General features: G+C 54.4%; 1 protein-coding gene across 2 annotated transcripts; it reads left to right on the plus strand.

The window, feature by feature from the left end:
- The first annotated feature begins 3,368 nt into the window (after positions 1–3,368).
- On the plus strand, positions 3,369–17,914 carry ZNF395 (zinc finger protein 395). Of its 2 annotated transcripts, none has more exons than XM_034061118.1 (10): positions 3,369–3,466; positions 8,031–8,289; positions 10,185–10,414; positions 10,781–10,893; positions 11,615–11,850; positions 11,968–12,068; positions 13,106–13,370; positions 14,146–14,238; positions 14,456–14,559; positions 14,745–17,914. In XM_034061118.1, exons 1-10 carry the CDS (start codon positions 3,381–3,383, stop codon positions 14,854–14,856), a joined length of 1,599 nt encoding a protein of 532 aa, XP_033917009.1. In that variant the 5' UTR covers positions 3,369–3,380; the 3' UTR covers positions 14,857–17,914. The 2 variants fall into 2 exon arrangements, with proteins under 2 accessions (XP_033917009.1, XP_033917008.1); XM_034061117.1 differs by lacking the exon at positions 3,369–3,466 and adding an exon at positions 3,706–3,787.
- Positions 17,915–20,418: the final 2,504 nt, after the last annotated feature.

Consider the following 20,418-nt stretch of genomic DNA (forward strand, 5'->3'; position numbering starts at 1 on the left):
GCCATGCCGGACTTAAGGCAGAGCTCCCCATTCCCTGTCAGGGAGCGCACCCCCTCCATCGGGCCAGGGCCGCGCCAGGCCCTCACGGCCCCTCATAGCCGCCTGCCCGGGCGGCCCGCCCGAGGTACCCCTCACAGCAGACACTACCGGACTCAGATGCTCGCCCAGGCCCGAGCGGAGCCTCCGCCACACTCCCCGCCCACAGCTGAGGCGCTGGCCTGGGTGACCAGCGGAGGGAAGGAGGGACGGTCCCCGGGGCCGAGCCGCAGCCCCCCGGCTGCCAGCGCCGGGCACCACCCCTCGGGCCGGGGCACACAGGAGCCGATGCCCAACCCACCCCAGCCGCTCCCAACTGGCGCCGCACTCGGCCGCAGCGCCGCTAAGGGGCGCCGAGGGGGCGGGGCCTTTCCCCGCTACCCGTCGCGTATTGGCCGCCGAGCGGCGCCTCCTCCCCTCATTGGTCCCTTCCGGCTCCCCTGCCGCCCGCCGATTGGTCCCACATCCCCCCTCCGAGAACGGGGGCGCGAACGTGCCGGGCGGGCTGTTCCCTGGCCGGGGGGCGCGCGGCCGCCTCGTGGGGAACTGCACGTAGTCAGAGCGAGGGGGGGGGGCGGGGAGGGCACGCGGCGTTCCCGCCAGCGCCGGGGGCGCGTCAGGGACGTCAGTGGGGGGGGGGCGGCGTGGGGTGTGAGGGGAGAGCAGGGGCTGCCGTGGGGTGTGAGGGGAGAGCAGGGGCTGCCGTGGGGTGTGAGGGGAGAGCAGGGGCTGCCGTGGGGTGTGAGGGGACAGCAGGGGCTGCCGTGGGGTGTGAGGGGAGAGCAGGGGCTGCCGTGGGGTGTGAGGGGAGAGCAGGGGCTGCTGTGGGGTGTGAGGGAAAGCAGGGGCTGCCGTGGGGTGTGAGGGGAGAGCAGGGGCTGCCGTGGGGTGTGAGGGAGAGCAGGGGCTGCCGTGGGGTGTGAGGAGAGAGCAGGGGCTGCCGTGGGGTGTGAGGGAGAGCAGGGGCTGCCGTGGGGTGTGAGGGGAGAGCAGGGGCTGCCGTGGGGTGTGAGGGGAGAGCAGGGGCTGCCGTGGGGTGTGAGGGGAGAGCAGGGGCTGCCGTGGGGTGTGAGGGGAGAGCAGGGGCTGCCGTGGGGTGTGAGGGGAGAGCAGGGGCTGCCGTGGGGTGTGAGGGAGAGCAGGGGCTGCCGTGGGGTGTGAGGAGAGAGCAGGGGCTGCCGTGGGGTGTGAGGAGAGAGCAGGGGCTGCCGTGGGGTGTGAGGAGAGAGCAGGGGCTGCCGTGGGGTGTGAGGGAGAGCAGGGGCTGCCGTGGGGTGTGAGGGAGAGGAGGGGCTCCCATGGTGTGTTAGGGGCAGTCGTGAGGGGAAAGGAGGGGCTGCTGTGGGGTGTGAGGGGAGAGAGGAGTGGTCATAAGTGGGAAGGGGTAGTCTTGAGGGGAGGGGCAGCCATGAGGAGAGTTACTAAGGGGAGATGAGAGGTGGCCAGAAGGGGACACCTTGAGGGGAGATGAGGCGTAGGGGCAGTTGTGAGTAAAGCCCATGAGGGGTGGCCATGAGGGGCTGAGGTAGCAGCTATACAGTGTGGGCCACTAAGGGGGAAAGATGAGGGGTGGCCATGAGGGGAGATCAGTTTGCCCTTATTGACATGGTTTAGTAGACTTGGCAGTTCTAGGGTAGAGGTTGGACTTGATGATCTTAAAGGCCTTTTCTAACCTGTGTTGATACTGTGAGATGAGGGGTGGCTGTGAGTGGAGATCACAAGGGGAGATGAGGGGTGGTGGCCATGACGGGATGAAGCGTAGGGGTGAGGCACAATGGCAGTGGGGTGTAAGGGGCCACCAAGGCAGGAGGGGTGGCCATGCAGTGAGGGGGCCATTCTGGGGGTAGATGAGGGGCAGCTGTGGCTGCTTGTGAGGCCAGCAGAAGATGGTTGGCTGCTATCACCACCCTCTGAGGAACAGGGCTGAGGTGCCCCAACAACACCCACTGGCTCCTTTCCCCAGAGCAGCCAGTGCACACTGGTCACAGGGGCCTGCCCAGCGCCAGCCCTGCTCCTCTCCCTCAGCTGCACCTCTTGGTCCCCAGGCCTGGGCATGGGGCATTGCTGTCCAGTGAGGCCTCTGCTGTGGCTGGTAGGATGTGCAGTACCCTCCTGGCCCCTAGTCCCAGCTGCTTTGAAAGGCCTCCATTTGCGTGTTGCAGCAGCACATCTCTGGTGTAAACTGCCTCCTAAAGTGCATTAGGGCAAGGGATTTTGTAGACACCTGCCCTCATCTGCATAGGTAATGCCTCACTTTTCATTTTAACAGGTATCGAGGTAGCTTAGAAATCCAAGTCTGAGGAGCTTGGGAGGAAATTTATAGGAGCATTGCTGGAAATAGATGATCTTGGCTCCCGTTGGGCTGCCTTGGAGGAGGTGCCTTATTTATCCTGGACAAAATAATGCTAGAAATACTAGAGACCTTGTACAGCCAAGAGAGATTGCAGTTTTGAAACGAGTGGATGATAACCCCATCCTGTCCCAACAATTTACCTTGGACAGCCGTAGTAAAAACCCAGCTGCATTCTGAATATTAGTTGGTGGTAAAATACACTTCTTTTTGAAGCTGGCAATAGGCCCAGCATTTGTCTCTGCTGGCTGACACGCACTAAAACAAATCGCCTTGCCTGCACCGAGGTTTTAAAGGTGAACAGGCCGGTTGTGAGCAGCCCTTCCACATAGGGAAGAGCTTTTTATCCCAGGAGGCACAAACTGGTATTTGGCGGAGCTGGGGGGGGACGGGCCACAACTCCCAAGCCCAAAAGTGTGCTGGCCGCTTTGTTCATTAATTGTATAATGTGCTATAAACGAACAAGCAGCAAAAGTGAGAATTTTTGTCATGGGGAACACATCAGTCGATGCTTGGGGGGGGAGGGGAGGGGCATTCAGCACCCAAAACAAACCCCAAAAGGAGCACTAATGGTATTAATTCTCCCCTACTGCTAAACAGACTTGGTGAGATCGGTGAAGCTGCCACAGCAGAAGAAAAACCTTCGAGGTTTGTCTGCGGTCACGCAGTGCCGGGGACTGGAGTCGGGGTCATGGTAACGTCCCTTCCTAATTAAGAGACATTAGCAGTAGGTCCCGTTAAATGCAAACCGCGAGGCCCCGCCGCAGAGCTGCTGTAAGCGGCGGAGCCCCGGGGGGCAGTGAGGCCTCCACCTCCCCGCCGAGAGCTGGCCCGGAGGGAAGCCGGGAGGGGACAAGAGATGTGCCCACCGCCGCCCGCCTTCCCCCTGCGGCTGGCGGGCAGCGCCGGCATCCCCCGGGCCGGGCTGGGGCTGGGCGGCGGGGGCGTGCATTTAAAGGGAGCCGCGGAGCCAATGCGCAGGAAGGGGTTGAGCATGTGGGGAGGTTGTTTACAACAGCCCGGCCCCGGGAGCTTTAACCCGGCCGGCGGCGAGGCGCGGAGCGGGGCTCCCCGGACGCTGTGAGTAGCGGAGTGGCGGTACCGGGCACCCCGTGCACGGCCGGACACCCTCGTTCCCTCCCCCACCGTGTATCCCGCCCGATATTACCGGGGGGAAAAAGGCGAAAAAAGGCCAAATAATAATAATAATAAAAACCCGCGCGCGGGAGCGGCGGTTCCCGCCTGGCCGGGCCCGGCCGCGCCTCCCCCGGCCCCGGCTCCTCCCCGCCCCGCCCGGTGGGGCTCCAGGCCGGGGCCGCCGCGTACGTGAGCCGGCTGCGGCGGGGACACGGCTTTCAGAACAGGCTGCGGCGGGGGAGGAGGGCGGGAGCCGCGCCGGAGGTAAGCGCCAAGCCGCGCCGGGCCCACTCCCCCAGTTCCCTTCGGGGGCGTGGGGGGGGTGGTGCGGCTCTGCCACCCTCTCTCCGCGCCGGGTCTCTGCTGTCCGCCGGTGTGACCACCCCGCCGAACCCTGTCCCGTGCATGCCTCCCCTGTCCGGGGGCCGGCCGGGTGTGTGCCCACCCTGCCCGGTGTTTGTACCCCTCCCCCCTCACCGGCCCGATGCATGCCCCGCCCCCCGCCCTGCCCGGTGTGCCCCCCCCGCTCTTCCCCGTGCGTGCCCCCCGCCCGCCGCAGCCCGCCCCGCGCACACGTGCCCTGCCCGGTGCCGCCCTCCGCGGCAGGCCCGGGCACACGCCTCCTGCTGCCCTGCCTCCGGCCTTGCCAGCTTCCCCACGTGCCCTGCCAGCCCGCACGGCCGCGGGCCCGGTACACACAGGCACGCACACATGCCATGCATGCCCTGTCTTCTGCATGCTTGTCTCGGTCCCCATGCGATGGTTTCAAGTCACACTCCGCCGGCACAGCTCCCAGAAAGCTGCAAACTCCCGCCCTTTCCTTCCTGGCTGCCCTCGCTGCCGGCACACACCGTCCCGCCAGTGCCTGGGGAAGTCGCTCTGCCTGCACCGGCACTCCTGCCTGCACCAGCAGAACCGTTTTGAGGCAGGAGGGCGTTCTCCGAAAGCGTTTTCCTCTGGAATCCCCCAGCGTGGGTTAGGGTCGGGCAGCCCTTCCTGGTGCTGCCGGCGGGGATACGGTGCAGCCCGCGGTGACACGTCCGCGGGCGTAACCCAAGCCGTGAGCGCTGCGGCGGCGGCATTAGGAGGAAACTCTGGGAAAGCGCCTGTTTTGTATCAGTGTCTGTGAGGGTTAGATCGCGGGTGGGTTTGGCTCTGTCTCGGGGTCAGTAGATCTTTTACTTATTATTTTTAATAAAGGCTCAAGCTTTACAGACCGCTCCACGTGGATATCTTGTCACAGGTGCCAACAGGCGTGGGGCCGGAGTACAGTTTGTAAAGGGCTTTGGGACGTTTTGGGATGAGAAATGGCTTTTTTGGAAACCATAGGCTGCAGGAGAAGATGAAAACCTGGGGTGTATTATTGGTTATTGCAGCTTTTGGGATCTCTTACAGGGTAGACTTTGTGGTACAGGTTGCTCATCTGTGGCGTTGTGGTCTGTGGCAGAAGTTAGGCTGGATTTGAGGGAACCTACTAACACTTATTCCTAAAAAAATACTGGGGTGTGCTGTAACTGCACATTCTTTGGAGAGGTGATTTGTGCTGGTGGTCCTGGTTTGTGCAGCACTGTGGGTGCATGAGTTGCATTTCTGCCAGCAAACTGGACAAACAGCAAGTGGGGCGAGCACCAGGCCACCCTCCCCACTTTGTCATGTCCCCCTGACCTTCCCGCTTGCTAAATGAAACATTCCTCATTTGCCAAACGAGGCACCCGCTTTCCCAAAACCTCCCCCAAGGCGCTGCTGTGCTGGTGGCAGCAACACCAGTAGGCACAAGGGCTGACGTTTTCCCCCAGCAAGAGCTGGAAAAATGCCGTCCAAAATATACTCCCGGCATTGAAGCAAGAAATAATCTGGGATCTGTGCCGGCTCTGACCCCTGTGGCGCGTGATTGCTAACAGCTGGGAGGGCTTGCGGCGGCCACAGCAGCGTGGCCTCCCATCTCTGCCTGCACTGCTGATGCCCTCCCAGTTCTTGCTCTTCTTGCTTTGTGTTTTGGGGTATGGGTAGGGAGGGAGGATTTTTTGCGTGTGTCACTCTCAGCTGTAGGCTGAGCGTTGAAATGGGGTCTGGCATTCAAAGGTCTGCTGGAAGCAGATGTGGCTCTTGGGCAGCTTTTGGGAGGGTTTTCTTCCCCTCTGCTTGCAAGCGCGCCTCTCTCCTCCTTCCCGCTCTCTCCCTTGGACTGGGGGAGGAAGGAAAGGGAAGGCAAAATAAAACCACGAAGGAAATGAGAAGCAGCTTCTCACCTTTGGCGTTGCCCTCCCCATATCTGGCCATTGGCCAAGTGCTGCATTCAAACTGGCATGCACTGGCCGTTGGGGAGGCAGCAGAGATTCGGTGCTGTCTTCCATGCAGTGGTGGCAGTTCCCAGTGCCTAGGATATCTGAGAGCAAGGGTTTAAGGAGATGTGGGAGAAAATGTGTGCTGGTGCTCAATGTCTGTGGAGGGGCTTTGCTGCAGCTTCACTCTGGGATTTGAGACAGGCTGTCATGTCACCCTGTCAGCCCTTTTGGTCTCCTTTTGGATTAGAAAGTCTTGTATGGGCATGTAGATCTGGGAGCAGAGCTGCTTGGCCAGGTCACCCATGTTCATCACAAGACATGTACCGTGGGGGAAAAAAAGACCTTATCAGACAGAGTGGTCCTAGAAGCATCCCCCAGTGATGCCCATGTGCTGCAAAATCTGGCATATTCTCAGGCAGGGTGAGATGAGAGGGAAGCCCAGGGAGCAGCGGGAATATGGCAGTGGGAATATGGCAGCGGTGAAGTCCCTCTGCACTGTGGGCTGGCAGCCCTGGCACAAGGTGCTCTCCACGGCACACCTCCATCCTTTTTGCACCCTATCCCTCTTTCCCTGCACTGTTCCTTTGGCTCCTAAATAGCTGTTAATTTTCAACTTGTGGACAGTGGGATTTGGGGGGAGGACAAAGAGAGCTGAGCTGAATAACATACAGTTATTCATACAACTGCTTGTAAATCCTGGGTGTCCTTTGAAGTGGGAGGTGGTTTAGAGTAAGTAACCCTTCCTGGGATGGCTGGAGATCAAGAGGAGCAATGAGCTCCCCTTCCCTTGTCAGGAAACTCTTCTCATCCGAGACAGCATGCAAGACAGTACTGCGTAAACCAGAAAACCCCACTGTGTAAACACAAAATAATGTGTCATCTGCCGTTAAAACGCTGTTGCTTCATGACAGTGACCCTGTGCAAGGAGGAGAGGGTCTGGGCACAAGTGTCTGGCAGCTTAGGGTTAATTCTTCCTCTTGCACAAGTCACAGCTCCTCAGACTTGGACTCCCAGTGTCCCAGGTTGCTCTCCAAACAGACACCCAACAGACACCCTCAGACCCTGGCAGGTTGGGTGATGCTCATTCACAAGCCCAGGGAGGGTGACAGAAGTGGTGGGTTTGTTGTGGTACAAAAGCATGTGCCTTTTATGGTTTACCCCAAGATGCAGGGCTGCACCAAGTCTCTTGCCTCCTCCTCCTCATCCCCAGGCACCATCCCCTTTGGCCTCACTGCACTGCTGTGTGCGTCCTTGCTTTCTGTGCTCCTTGGTATTGCAATGAAGGAGACATTGGGAGGAGGATGGGACAGAGGAGGACAGTGTGTGCTGCTGGAGCCATTGGATTTGTCAGGGTGGGATGAAATGTCTTTCCCCAGGCCTGGATGTCCCTTGCTTTTACAGAAACCTGTAAACCCTATTTTCTTCTAAAACACCGGTAAAATCTGCAGACACAAAGAAATAAGCCAAGTTCTGGATAGGGTTGCTTGCAGAGATACACTAAGAGGAGGAAAATCTATGTCAGGGGAAAAAAGGGAGAAAAAGTAGTTTACAGGGTTACAGAGAGACAGTTTAGGATGAAAATGCTCCAACTTGCTCCTTTTCTAACAAAGCAGGGCAGGAGGATGCTCCTGTTTCGTTGCCAGATTGACCCTGGGAGGGCTGGGCATGAGCTGCAAGTGTGGAGAAACCTTTTGCAAAAGCACAAGAGCTGCAGAAAAGGGGGAAATGGGAATACCAGCTGAGAAAGGGCACTGCATTTTGCTGCTGGAGGGCTTTTGTCCCCTGCTGGGGCACGGGCAGGGGAGATGCAGGACTGCACTGGGCACAGGCCCAAGTCTAGAGGTCAAGGTTGAAGAGCACCAACAGCAGGTTTTAGTGTGATGGAAGGGAATAGCTGTAGTGGCCTCTGGAGTGTGTGTCAGTGTTGGCTCAAGAGGCTGTTCTGACTGTGTCCATGGGGTTTCCTTGGACCTGGTTCATCTCTTTTTTTGTGTTCTCCAGAGGTATTTAGGAATGACCATAAAGACAAGAGCTGAGGGTGTGGGGTGGGATGTTCAGGCATGCTGCTGTCCCTGTGTCACTAAGGGGTCTTGGCATGTGGAAATGCTGGAGCAACAGAGAGCTGCTTTCTCAGCTCCTGGGGTGGTGGTGGTGGGAAGATACTGCTTGAGCTTCATGGTCCTACACCACAGGTAACATCCCTATGTCTTTCTCTTCCGCAGGGTGTCCGACATGGCAAGTGTGCTGTCCAGGCGTCTGGGGAAGCGCTCCCTGCTAGGCACCCGTGTCTCCACCCCTGGTGCCTTGGCCGATGGGGTGCTGGTGGCCACCCAGATCCCTGGCTTGCAGACTGACCTTGGCCGGGCATCCGCCTATGCGGTGCCTCAAGAGGATGGATCCTGTACACTGTTAGCGGAGGAGAGCAGTCAGACACCCAGGCTTCCCAGCCCCAGCTGCCAGCAGCTCTGTGCCGGACAGCAAGTACGTATGGAAGCTCTCGGTGTCCTTGGCTGGTGGGATGTGCCCTGGTGGGTGAGAGAATTCCTGAGACTCTCCAGATGCAGAGTGCATTGGGGATCTGCCGTTATGGAGAGTTATTAATAGGTGTTGTTGTTAGTGCTCTCGTCCCTGGGCATGCCTGGTGGATCTCTGCTTCAGCTGGTATGGTCTAAACCCATCTCTTCCCGGAGATGTCTCCAATCCTAGGCAAAAGTGAGTCTCCACAGAAGAGGGTGAGAAGACCTGATGCTTCCCTCCAGCATTCTCCAAATGTCTGAGGCAAAGGGAGATGGTTTCTATACATTCAGTGACTTCCAGAGGATTTATCTTCTGTGAATGTGTCCTATCTCCCCATAACCCATGTTTACATCTGAAGGGAAGCATCAAGGAGCCCCCTTTTGCTGCAGGGGTGAGGGCTGATGGTATGGGCATGGGTGAAGAAGCTAAGGTAAGACTGAGGTGCAATGGCTTACCCAGAAAGAACATGTAGTCCTGCTAGATCCCAACACTGGTTGTGCCACGGGCTCCTGAGAGCCGTGCCGTGGCCAGGATGATGCCTAGGACAGGAAGCAGCACTTATTTTTTATCCCACCAGAGCAGTTCCTGCTAATTGTTGGCCAAGCAACAGTTTTCAAGGAGAGCGGTGAGCTGCTGACATAAAGCTTGTTTCTTGGCTGCTACCTGCAAAACTGTAAAACATTTTCTGGGCAGAGCTCATGAAGTGGATTGTAAATAAGGTCCCTGTTTGGTTTTCTGGCTTCTCCTGCCCCGTGTTCATTAACCACAGGACAGTGAGAGTTGTTCTCTCCTATGTGCTCCACTGTGGAGGATTTTGTGTGCTTGCTTTGCTGCTGTGAATGGCATAAAAATAGTAATGGGGTACCTGTGCCGGTGGTTGTAAAGCTGAAAGGGATGTTGGCTGCTTGTGCTGTGTGTTGTTCATGAAGAAGTCTTCAGTGTTTTCAGAAATCGAGGTCAAGGTCTTCTGTGTCTTGATCCTTGCACTGATCTCTGTAACCTTGGTCTCACCGCAGGTGGCTTTTTTCCACCATGGTGCTTCTGCTGGAGGTCCCACCTGAGATGGTCTCATGTGCTCCTCCCCAATCAGGGTACGGGGGTGTGTGTCCATCCCATGTTGGCTGCTTGGTACAACACCCATGGCACTTCCACAAAGAGATATTCCTATAAATAGCCAGAGACACATGTAGTGTCTTTCAACTAGATACATTTCCACTAACAGAAATAGGTTCATGTGTGGTAGTGGTGAAAAACTGCCTGTCAGGAGGAGTTTGGGACTCTGAAGAATGGCATGAGGTGAGGTTTGCACATGTCCTTCCCCTGCCTGAGGAGTTGAGACTGGAGGAACCAAGGCATGCATTCAGGATGACTTCAGCCAGGAAACCTCTGTTCCCCTGCCCCCTGTGCCTTTTCATCTGCGTACGTTGACAGAGTGTGTAATAACTGTGGGACTCCTTGCAGTAGGATGGCATGAGAACAAAGCCAAAGCAGACAAATTCATCAGAGAAAAGTCCACCGAGTCATGACACTCAGAGGTGCTTGATACTGGCTCAGGAAATCCTTCATCTTGGGATGGGCAGTCAGGGAGACTGTATCTGGGAAGAGCACCTCTCTTGGTGGTGGGTTGCGATGAACCCTGGCCAGGCCTCTGATATTCTGTGAAAGCAGTCTGAAGTCCAGGCTCTTCAGGGCAGGCTCTGGCTTCATCCTGAAGCCGTCCGTAGCCCCTTCTGCTGGAGAAAGAGCAAGAGGGGGAATTCTGCAGCAGGCAAAGGCTTGCTTGTGCTGTGGCAGGACATCCGCCAGCAGCAGCAGGGCAACAGGTTGCACCAGCAAACCACCTCTCATGTCATTTTCAGGTCCTCATCACTTACAATGGGCAAGAGTGTGCTGGCCTTGTGGAGCAGCACAACCCACTGAGTGACAAGATGAAGGTGCTGCTGCCAGAGCAGGGCTTACAGGCATGCTGGAGGGTACAGGACATGCGGCCGACCATGCTCCAGCCCCCTACCCTGCCTGCAGCTGGTGGTCCCACCCCTGCTGATGCGCTGCAGAGATCTGTGTCCAGCAACATCGATGTGCCCAAGAGGTTCGTGCCCTTGGCTCGTGGAATTTCACTCAGGTGGGAGAGGGGCTCTGGGCAGCTCCGCCAGTGCTCACGCTTGGTTTTATGCCAACAGAGTGAGTGGTGATGCTGAGGATATATCTGCCTTCCCAGCATGGGATTATCCAGAGCATGGTTAAATTTAGGATTAAGGGGATTTTAATTTTTTTTTTCTCCAAATGGGAAGAAAACATCCTTCCCAGTGACTTGAAAATGAGTCAGTCTATGGAGGGAGGTGGTGGGAGTGCTGCTGCTGCAGGTTGGTGCCCTTTGGGTGCCCGGTGGGTCATACCTGCACTGTTTCTCTGCATTTTCCTTGGCACATGTCACATCTCTCTCCTTTTGGTGCAGGAAAGCTGATGCTGCTGTGGAAATGGATGAGATGGTGGCAGCCATGGTGCTGACAAGCCTCTCCTGCAGCCCCGTGGTGCAGAGCCCTCCCGCTGGCGAGAGCGGCATCCCCCGTGAGTATGCTTTTAAAAATATACATATATATAAAAGAAAAAACATCTGAAAGAAAAGGAGATGTGGAGAACCATACTGAGCCATTTGGATCTCAGTGCTGGGGCTCTTGCCGGCTGCATTCATTCTTTATTCCTGTTGTTGAAGAGTTGCCAGCACTGCGATGGTGCTGGGCTGGACGTGGCTGGTGAGCAGCACCAGGGTCATGGCAGAGCCCACAGGTGTCAGCACCAGTTGGGGCCGAGTGAGCTGTGATGCCTCTGGCAGCATGGTGTGGGTAACCCTGCTCTCCACAGCCGTCCCAGGGGACCTGGGAGCCCCGCGCAGGAGTCTCACACCGGGGAGCACCGCCTGGGCACTCCTTTTTTTAGAGGCAGTTTCATTCCCGAGGGGTCAAATGCAGCTGGCGGGATAAAAATAACTTCTTGGAGCCGTGGGAAATGTGCGTGCCCTGGTGCTGGCTGCTCGCTGTGTGCTGGCTGTGCCCGCAGGATTGCACTGATGCCAAGGAGCATGGGGAGGGGAAGCAAGGGATAAACGACTAATAATTGGGAGCTGGCACTGAGCAAAAGTGCAAAGGCTTCACCTTGCCAGCTTTTAACAAAATAAATCCTTTTAGGCAAACTGCTGTTGTGAGTGATCTAGGCTCAGGGCTGGTCCCTGCCCTGGGGAGCCATTGGTTGGCCCGGAGCTGATGGTGGTACATGTGTCCCCTCCCTGCAGCCTCACGAGCAGTGTGTGATCCATGGAAGGAGAGTGGTGATGTCTCGGACAGCGGCAGCAGCACCACCAGTGGGCACTGGAGTGGGGGCAGCGACATCTCTACGCCTTCACCCCCCCACCCCGCTGGCAGCCCCAAGTACTCCAGCGAGGGCCTGAGCTCTCCCCAGGTGGATGATGGCTTTGAGACTGACTCTGACCCGTTTCTCCTTGATGAACCTGCTCCACGCAAGAGAAAGGTAATGCTGCTGTGGCAGGGGGTCCCAGCACCAGTGGGGTGATTCTAGCTGAGCCCGCATCCCGCAGAGAGGATGCTGCTACGGGGTAGGCAGTGACATAGGCTATCTCTCCACCAGAACTCGGTGAAGGTGATGTACAAGTGCCTCTGGCCGAGCTGTGGCAAGGTCCTGCGATCCATCGTCGGCATCAAGCGGCACGTCAAGACCCAGCATCTTGGGTAAGGCGAAGATCTTCTTAATCTCTTCCTGACCACAGGTCCTGCTGCTGCGTAATTTGTAATTCCTGCAGCAAATATCCCCAGTGTCAGAGATAGTGGGGCCTCTGTGCCCTGAGTTTGCCAGTTCTCATCCATGTTACAAGACCACTGTTGTATGCGTTCCCACCTTTAGGTAGCCCAGGGCTCTTAGGGAGGTGTGGGAGCCCCATCTGGGCTTTGGGACTGCCCAGTTTGGGTGTGCATTTTTTTACTGGGAGAGTTCAGGTCATTTGTGAGCCCTGGGCAGATGCAGACATGCACCAGCCCCACTACGTTTTGCAAGGGATGCCAGCCAGAAAGCTGTGCTTCCTGTGGCCATTGTGTCTGGCATTGGCATCCATGTGCCAGTGTGGTGGCGTCTGCCTCTTTGGCATTTTGCTTTGTCCTGATCTCTGAATTCCCCCAACATACGAGGTGGTGAGGGTGTGGGGATCACTTTGCTGTGCTCCCCTAGAGTGGGCCTATGACACTTTGCACCACAACCTCAGTTTTCTCATGCTTTCATGCATATTCTCCAGTGTGTTTTTTTTTTTCTCTTGCCTTGCAAACATGAACACTCTGGGAAAGGCCAGGATAGACGGGCTGCAGTGCAGTGGGCAGCGCTGGACTGCCATCCAGTGCTGGCTGGATAAACATGCTGGAAAATAATCAAAAGGACTTCAGGGCTGTTTCCTGCTGGGTCAGCTGCAGGGCTTCATCTGCAGCTGTGCTAAGTGAGCTTGATTAGAAATGAGCAGGGGATTTTCAGTGTTGTCTGGTCAATATGCCAGTTTTTTTAAAGGCCCAGGAAAAGGTATTGATCTTCCTTGGAAGTCTGAGATGCTGCTGCAGAGGCAGTGGCTGTTGCTGATCACAGCTGATCTGTTATTCTGGAGTGTGAGGGTGGAGCTGCTCTGGCTGGGAAGGCAAGATCACTCTCCCTCCAGGAAGTCAGGGGCCACTCACCTTGATGGAAACAGGGCTGCCTTTTCACTGATGTTCCCCTTTCCTCCCGGCAGGGACAGTGCAGACTCTGACCAGCGGAAGCAAGAGGAGGATTTCTACTACACTGAAGTGCAGGTGAAGGAAGAGCCAGCACCAGAGGTGGCTGCCACCACCAGCCCCATATCCACATCTGCCCCCATCATCATCCAGCAAGCCCTGGCGAAGCCAGAGGCACTGCTGGTGGAGCAGCCAGTGCTGGAGCCCGCCCTGGCCAGCAGTACCCTAAGCCAGTCTGCCCCCAGCTCCTTCTGGCACATCCAGGCGGATCACGCCTACCAGGTGAGCTGGTGGCATCTCCTGGGGATGGGTCATCTCCCGAAATCTTGGCAAAGGGCAGGTCATGATCTTGATTTTGCTGCAAGTCCCCGCTGCAGCAGGGACGTTTCATTGCCACTCCCACATTGCCACTTACACATTGGAGGGGCTTTGGTGCCAGTGTAACAGCATCTGGAGCCTGGCAGCTCTTCAGCCCTTGAGCAACCAGCTTCATTAACGTCTGGTTGAGTGGTTTATGTGCTCCTGCCACAGCTCCCAGGCCAGGGTGAAGCTGCTGGCCTCTGCTCCCCTGCAGTTACCCCATGCTGTTATGCAACACGCCCTTTTGCCGGCAGATAACCAGGGCTGGAATGCAGCCGTGCCGGATCCTGCACGTCTCTGCTGCACACTTGTTGCAGAGGGCACAAGCTTTGAGGCACAGGAAATCTGGGCATCTGGAGTGGTGGCCTTGTGGGCACCCTGGGCCAGTGGTCCTCATTGCAGCGGCTTCATGAGAGCAGAACGCTCTTCTGGAGCTGCCAGCTAGTGCAGGGACAAGGTATATAGATCCATAAGCTGCTGGTGTATCCATTCCTGTCCCAGGGAAAGGATGTGACGTCCCCTGTGTTAGCAGGATCTAGCACCGGAGGAGAGCTTGCATGGGGTTTTCCATTCTCCCCCAGGGTTTGCAGTTTGTGGGTGCTCTAGGCTGGTCTTTGCAGGGAGATGAATGCCTGTGGGCCACACACAGGAAGGGGGAGGCCCTGAGGTAAATGTTGATCCCTCTTTTCCCCCACAGGCATTGCCCTCGATCCAAATTCCAGTGTCCCCTCACATCTTCACCAGCATCAGCTGGGCCACTGCCACCTCAACCCTCCCGTCCCTGTCACCGGTGAGTCCTGCATGTGTTTCCCCTTCATCCTTTTGGGGGGCAAGGTTGGGCTAGGAGATGGAGGGGGACCTTGTCTGTGCTTTATCACTCCCCACTTAAAGCATCCAGATTCAGGGACTAGGGACACATCTCCCATTGTCCTTTCGCAGCACTCAGGGGCTGCACAGCAGGGGGACTGCATCATTCTGTATGTCCTTTAACACCCGATTTCCTGCAGGTGAGGAGCCGGTCACTCAGCTTCAGTGAACCCCAGCCACCAACGCCGATGCTCAAGTCCCACCTGATTGTCGCCTCGCCGCCCAGGGTGTCTATCGGCACCAGGTGAGGGTCCCTCTGGCCAGAGGGGAGCAGAAGTGGAGCCCATCAACAAAAGGGTCCTCTCCTGCAGCTCTGCTAGGTGTACTGGAGCAGTGCTCAGCTGCTGTTCCACAGCCTTACCCCTTCAATACATGAAAGTATCTGCAACAAGCTGATAAATGTTATTTCTTGTTTTCCCCCTTCTGCAGGAAAGTCCGCGGTGAAGCCAAAAAGTGCCGTAAGGTTTATGGCATCGAGCACCGGGACCAGTGGTGCACAGCCTGCCGGTGGAAAAAAGCCTGCCAGCGTTTCCTGGACTGAGAGCAGCACCACGGTGCCGCGTCCCTCCCCTGCTCCTACCTGGGAGCACCGAAGTCCCTCACTGCTGCAACCAGGGACCTTGGAGGTATCTCTTGCAACCCCAGAAGACACCTCCAGAGCTGCCTGTAAATTCCTCCTCGTGTATATTGTACATCTGCTGGTTTGCTCTGTTTTTAAAAAACATTTTCCAACTTTTTTTTTTTTAAACCTGGAGAATATCTCCATTTGTACAGTAAAAGCTGGGGCTGGGAGGGAAGGAAGCTGGTTCCTCAGGGTTCACAGGAGATTGTAGGTGATTTGGGGACCAAAGACCTTCCTGCATTTCCCAGATCAGCCCTAAAATTTCCCAGACTGCCACAGCATGGCTGGGGTGAGGCATCGAGGCAGCTTTCTGTGTCCTTTTACTACCTATAAAAGTGCAAATCTCTTGTACCCTTTAAGGGAGGGGGTCTGTAATGATTCTAGCTTTAAGAAAGAAAATGCCATTGGGTTGCTGCAAGCCAGGTGGGAGCTGTTCTTGGGACAGGGCTGGGAGGGTTCTTTCCCCGCATGCATGTGGTCTTTGCTTGGGTCCCATCACACCTGTGGTTTGAGCCTACCCAGGCCTCCAGACAATTTCACTGACTGTCGTTTTTGGAGATTTCTTGGGAGGGGGGAAACACTCAAAACACTTTAATCAGGAAAACTATGAGACTTTTAAAGGCAAAACCTACATTTTAGGCTTTGTAAGTCTGCTTAGCTCCATGACAAATCCAGGTTGTGGTGCTTGCCATGTGTTTAAAAATGAAGTTGAGCAGTTTTACTCTTTGTAAATTAACGATTCCACCAGTAAAGGCAGCTGGGAGGACTGGGAAGGCCAAACACTTCAATATTGTCTTTTATATCCCAATGAGCCTTGGGGGAGTCAGTTTGCTGACTTCCATCCTTTAAAATATGTATTTACCCAATCGAAATTGCTGGTGCTTTCTTGTCACTGTTGCTGCAATCTCTGTTTCACCAGCAGCACTGGCAGGGCATCATGCTTGGTGTCAGACTGGGGTGCATGTGGCCCTTTAGCCAGATTCCCCGTCACTGGTTTTCTTCCCTCACTGGGACCGGCAGCTGTTTGGATTTGTATTACTTTTTTGCTGCGTTTTTGATAATCACAGTCTGTAACCTGCAGCCGTCGAGCCAAGAGTGGTCCCTGCACTCAACTTGAGCCTGGGTTGGTTTTAAGGACCATACCACAACCCAGCTTTCCTTACAGAAGTGAATCAGGTGACTGGGAGAGTCTGGTATTTTTCCTGGATCACCATGAGCCCTGCTGCTGAAGGGATCAGATGGGCAGGTGAAGTGGGTTGAGATTCATTTATATGTATTCCTGGTGCTTGTTGATGTATTTGGGTATTTTTTGTTGTTAGTTTCTACTTCTGTACATGTAAACAGTGTCTCATCCTGCAGCCTGATCTCTCTGGTATCCAGCTGGCCAATGCAAAATATGGCTACTGGAAAGCCAGAGGGAAACTCCCCAGGCAGGGAGTGACCCCGTGGGGTTCCATCCCTGGGTGTGTCTGGACACTCTGGCTTAAATCCCAGGAAGAGAAGTGGTTTTGGCTCTGCTTGTTCAGGCTCACATCCTTGCTGGACTGTAGTGTTAGGAGTGAAATGTCAGAAAACGCAATTCCCACTTCTGTCAGCATGTGTGCTGAGCCTTCCAGGAAGGACACTGGGATGTCGGGGTGCAGGGTTTTGGTGATGCTGGTGGCTCTCAAGAAGCAAGCTGGTGCTTTGGGAAGTCCACACAGCACCTCGCTGTGTTACCATATTTCAGATATTTTAGAAAATCAGGCTTGAAGCAGCAGAACTAAAAAACTAAGGGTGGATTTGTGCATTCCTCAGTCCACCTTTGCCTCCACAACACAGAGAGACCAGGCAGGACCAGAGATTCTGTTCCTTGCTTGTTATGCCCTTTCTGCCCCAAATGAGATGGGGCAGAGCCAGGTCTCTGGCTACATTGACCAAGCATGGCTCAGCTTCCACTGGTCCCAGCTGAATCACTCTGGGAATTGTCAAACCAAGCCATGAAGGTGCAGCACCACCTTCTCCCACTGCACACAGCACTTCCTTGCCCAGCAGCAGTGCTGACCTGGTATCGGAGTGTTCGAGCTTGGTGCCATTTTATCAGGGGTGTGCAGGTACAGCTGCTTTTCCAAGGGCTGCTGCGGTAAGGACAGAGCTGAGCAAGGTTGTCCCTAGTGCTCACAGCGCTTTCCTGTTGGGTTTTTATTTTTAATGGAGAAACTGGTGCAGGGTGGGTTGATACTCATTTTTTTCCCTTCTGCTTTGGGAGTGTTTTGGAATTTTTACACTTTAAAACAGAAAAACCTTCTCGTATTTTTGCAGAAGCGACAGCAGGCTTCCACTGGGATGGCTGCCATTGGATATCTATTTTTATAAATATTGTTCCCCTTTATTATTTCCCCTTCCCTTTTATTTTTAACTTGCTTCCAGCCACCTCCCAGCCGTTGGACTTTTCCTCCCAACACTTGAGTCTCGCTGGTCTCAAGAAAACTCCTCTTGAGCCCCAACTGCAACACCTAAATCCCGTGTGGAGAGTTTTCCCTCATCCCCATGGCTGTCCCTCAGAGTGTGTATATGTATGTACATCAGAACCTCTTAATTGGGCACTAATTAGAGGCTGCTCCCTGTCTGCTGGGATGTACAGCTGGGGGGGTGGAGCTGGACCCCAAATGGCAAAGCGAGTGTATTCAGTGCAGGTGACACCATGTTGTCACTGCTGCCATCAGTGGGGACTGCAGCGTCCTGTCACAGGGGACACTTGGCCTTGTGGCCGTGCCACTGGCCAAGCGGGGACGGTGCTGGGTCGAGTGAATTTTCTGTCATGTTGAAGCTTTTTTAGCTGTCTTTTGAGTATTATTTTTATTGAGGAAAAAAAAATCACACAAAAGAAAAAAAGAGGGGAAAAGAAATGTTAAAAAAATATAAATGTGAAATGTAATTTTTACAGCAGCAATATGAGATATATTTTATAAGAAATAAAAAGAAAAGTTGCCTGGTGCCTCGTTGGTTCTGCTTTGTCCTTGCAGCCCCAGTGTCACCCCCAGTGTCAGTGGGTGCTCCCATGCCCCCCAGTACAGCAGTGGCAGCACTTTCTGTGGCTGCTCAGCCTCAGCCTGAGAATCGTCTTGGCACAACCCTTCCTGGCACCACTAGATAGCAGTGTCTGCCTGCTACTTCCGTGGCAGCAGGTGCTGCTCATCCTTTTGTTGCGCTTTTTCCCCTAAGTACCCTAAATCCATCAACTTTTGAACCTGATATGTGCTAGACCCATGTGGGTTATGTGCAGGATGGGCTCAGAAGTGTCTCAGGGCCTTCTGATGTTGAGTTGAGAAGTTGCTTTTTAACACAAAACCCCCTTGATAACTTGATTTTATTGGGTTTTTTAATGCTTGTGGAGGTGAAAAAGGAATGGGAAAAGGGGAAATAAAGTGGAGAGAGGAAGGGACTGGGGGCTGTGGTGATGTCACTCCTCTCCCCAAACCTGGGGGTTTCTGAGACCAGAACCCACCTGATTTCCAGTTGGGTGCAGTGGGTGCAGGTGCCCTCATTATCCCTATGGAAAAGGGTTGTGGGCAGGATGGAGCCAGATAGGAATTAATTTTCTCTCTCTAAAACCCTAAAATCCCTTTTTTTCCCCCCCAGTAACTCCCCAGTCCATCCCATTTTTGGTTAAGGGGCATGTGTGTGACACCACCACTTTCCCGAGTGCCGATTCCACCATCCTGCTTTGCAAATACCACAAATGTACACAAATCTCCCTTTTTTCCCCCCTAAAACCAAATTATTCCACAGAGGAGATCCAGCATCCCCCATGTCTGGGAGAGGGGGGGCACAGCAGGGACCTGCTCCACAGGCATTGATGGTCGCCAGTCGCAACAGTATCGTAGAAACAGTAAACTAATTTATTAATCCTTTTGCTATGTACAAGTTTAATGGAGAAATCTTTGTATGAAACAATTAAAAAGAACAAGATCTTGGGATTTTTTTCCCATTTTTTTTCTTTTCCATAGGGATTATTATATTCTATTTGTTTTGTACAAACAGTGAAGGGCAGCACTGTGGGTGAGACCCGAGCAAAGTTGTTCCCAGGATATGCTTTTATTGTCTTATTTTGGTTTAGGGGGGAGCAAATTAGGCAGGAGAACCGATTGGCTCCGATGATTCTCCTAGGAGCGACACGGAAAAACCGCATCCTGGCGCGGGGACTGGGACACGATGCATGCCAAGGGGGGGGCGTGAGGAGGACGCGTGCACGGTTGGTGGTGCTGAGCAAAGAAGTCAACCCCAGGGCCTTTAAAAAGCAAGGAAAACACTTTTAAAAATAGGGGGAAATAAAAAAAATGAGGGAAAAATGAAAAAAATCAGACATTTAGAGGTGGTTTTTGGGTGCAGGGGTTGGAGCTGGTCACTGCTGTGGTAGCCATCAGGTTGGGTGCGTGGGGATGGAGGCAATGGGATGAGACCCCTTGGCATCCCCCATCTGAAAAGTTGAAATCCTGTGGAAAGCAGTAAGCCCCAACTAGGGAATGCCAACTGCTGGGAAGGCAGCAGGAGTGTGGGATGGGATGATTTTCACTGGATCCAGGGTGGCTTTTTGACAGTGGCCAACGCAAAAAGAAAACAACCCAAAATCCAAATTTTTTTTTTCAAAATTCACCTTTTTTTCCTTATTTTGTTCAAATTCCCGCCCGCTCCCCCGTGCTCTTCTCCCGCCCTCCCCATGGCATCTCACTCCCGTCACCGGTGGAGGCCGAAATTCGTCAGGTCCCGGCTTAAATCTGGCTTTAGTGTGTGAAGAGCAAAGTGATTTTTCTGCCCGCATGCGAGTCTGAAGCGCTTTGGGGTCCGTCAGAGGGAGGATGGAGGCTGCTGGGGTGGACAGGAGCAGGGTTAGTTTTGCCTGTGCCTGGCGGAAGGTGCTGGGATGCGGTGCCGGAACGCTATAAAAAATAAAAAAAAATAGAGAAAGGAAAGGGGGAAAAAAAGGGAAAGAAAAAAAAGGAAAAATAATACAAAAAAAAAGGAAAAGAAAAGAAAAAAAAAGGAGCTGAGCCGCATGGAGGGAGCAGGGGCTCCCCAGGGGCTGCGGGGTCAGGGGTACATCCCCTAAGTTTGGGAGATGCCACCTAGGGGAGGGGAAAAAAGGAAAAAGAAACAAAAAAGGTGAAAAAACTAAAATTCTCCCAAATTTGCAATTTGGGGAGATAGGGAAGGGGATGGGTCTTGGCAGCTGGAGTGGCAGGGGGCTGTGAGCACCCCAAGAGGGGTGGAGGGAACATGCTGCTCCCAGGGGCAGGGGGTCAACCCACTGCTCAGTTTGGGAACATGGAGCTGGAGGGTTTGGGGAGGATTATTTAGTATCTAAATGGAAGAAGTTCCACTTTATTGTAACTTATATTAATTTACTATTTTAATTTATATTTATTTTCATTTCATTTAAACCATTTAAATAATTAATTTTTAAAAATATAAAATTTCTATTTTCATTTTTTCAGATTTAGT

This window comes from Melopsittacus undulatus, chromosome 3, assembly GCF_012275295.1.
Source record: "Melopsittacus undulatus isolate bMelUnd1 chromosome 3, bMelUnd1.mat.Z, whole genome shotgun sequence".
NCBI classification, from domain to species: Eukaryota; Metazoa; Chordata; class Aves; order Psittaciformes; family Psittaculidae; genus Melopsittacus; species Melopsittacus undulatus.

Bases quoted from the DNA above. Each gene is read 5' to 3' on its own strand.
- ZNF395 (XM_034061118.1), top strand. From the start codon at position 3,381: ATGTGGGGAGGTTGTTTACAACAGCCCGGCCCCGGGAGCTTTAACCCG. The intron at 11,851-11,967 runs GTAATGCTGCTG...TCTCTCCACCAG, and splicing joins CTGCTCCACGCAAGAGAAAG to AACTCGGTGAAGGTGATGTA. The intron at 14,560-14,744 runs GTGAGGGTCCCT...CCCCTTCTGCAG, and splicing joins AGGGTGTCTATCGGCACCAG to GAAAGTCCGCGGTGAAGCCA.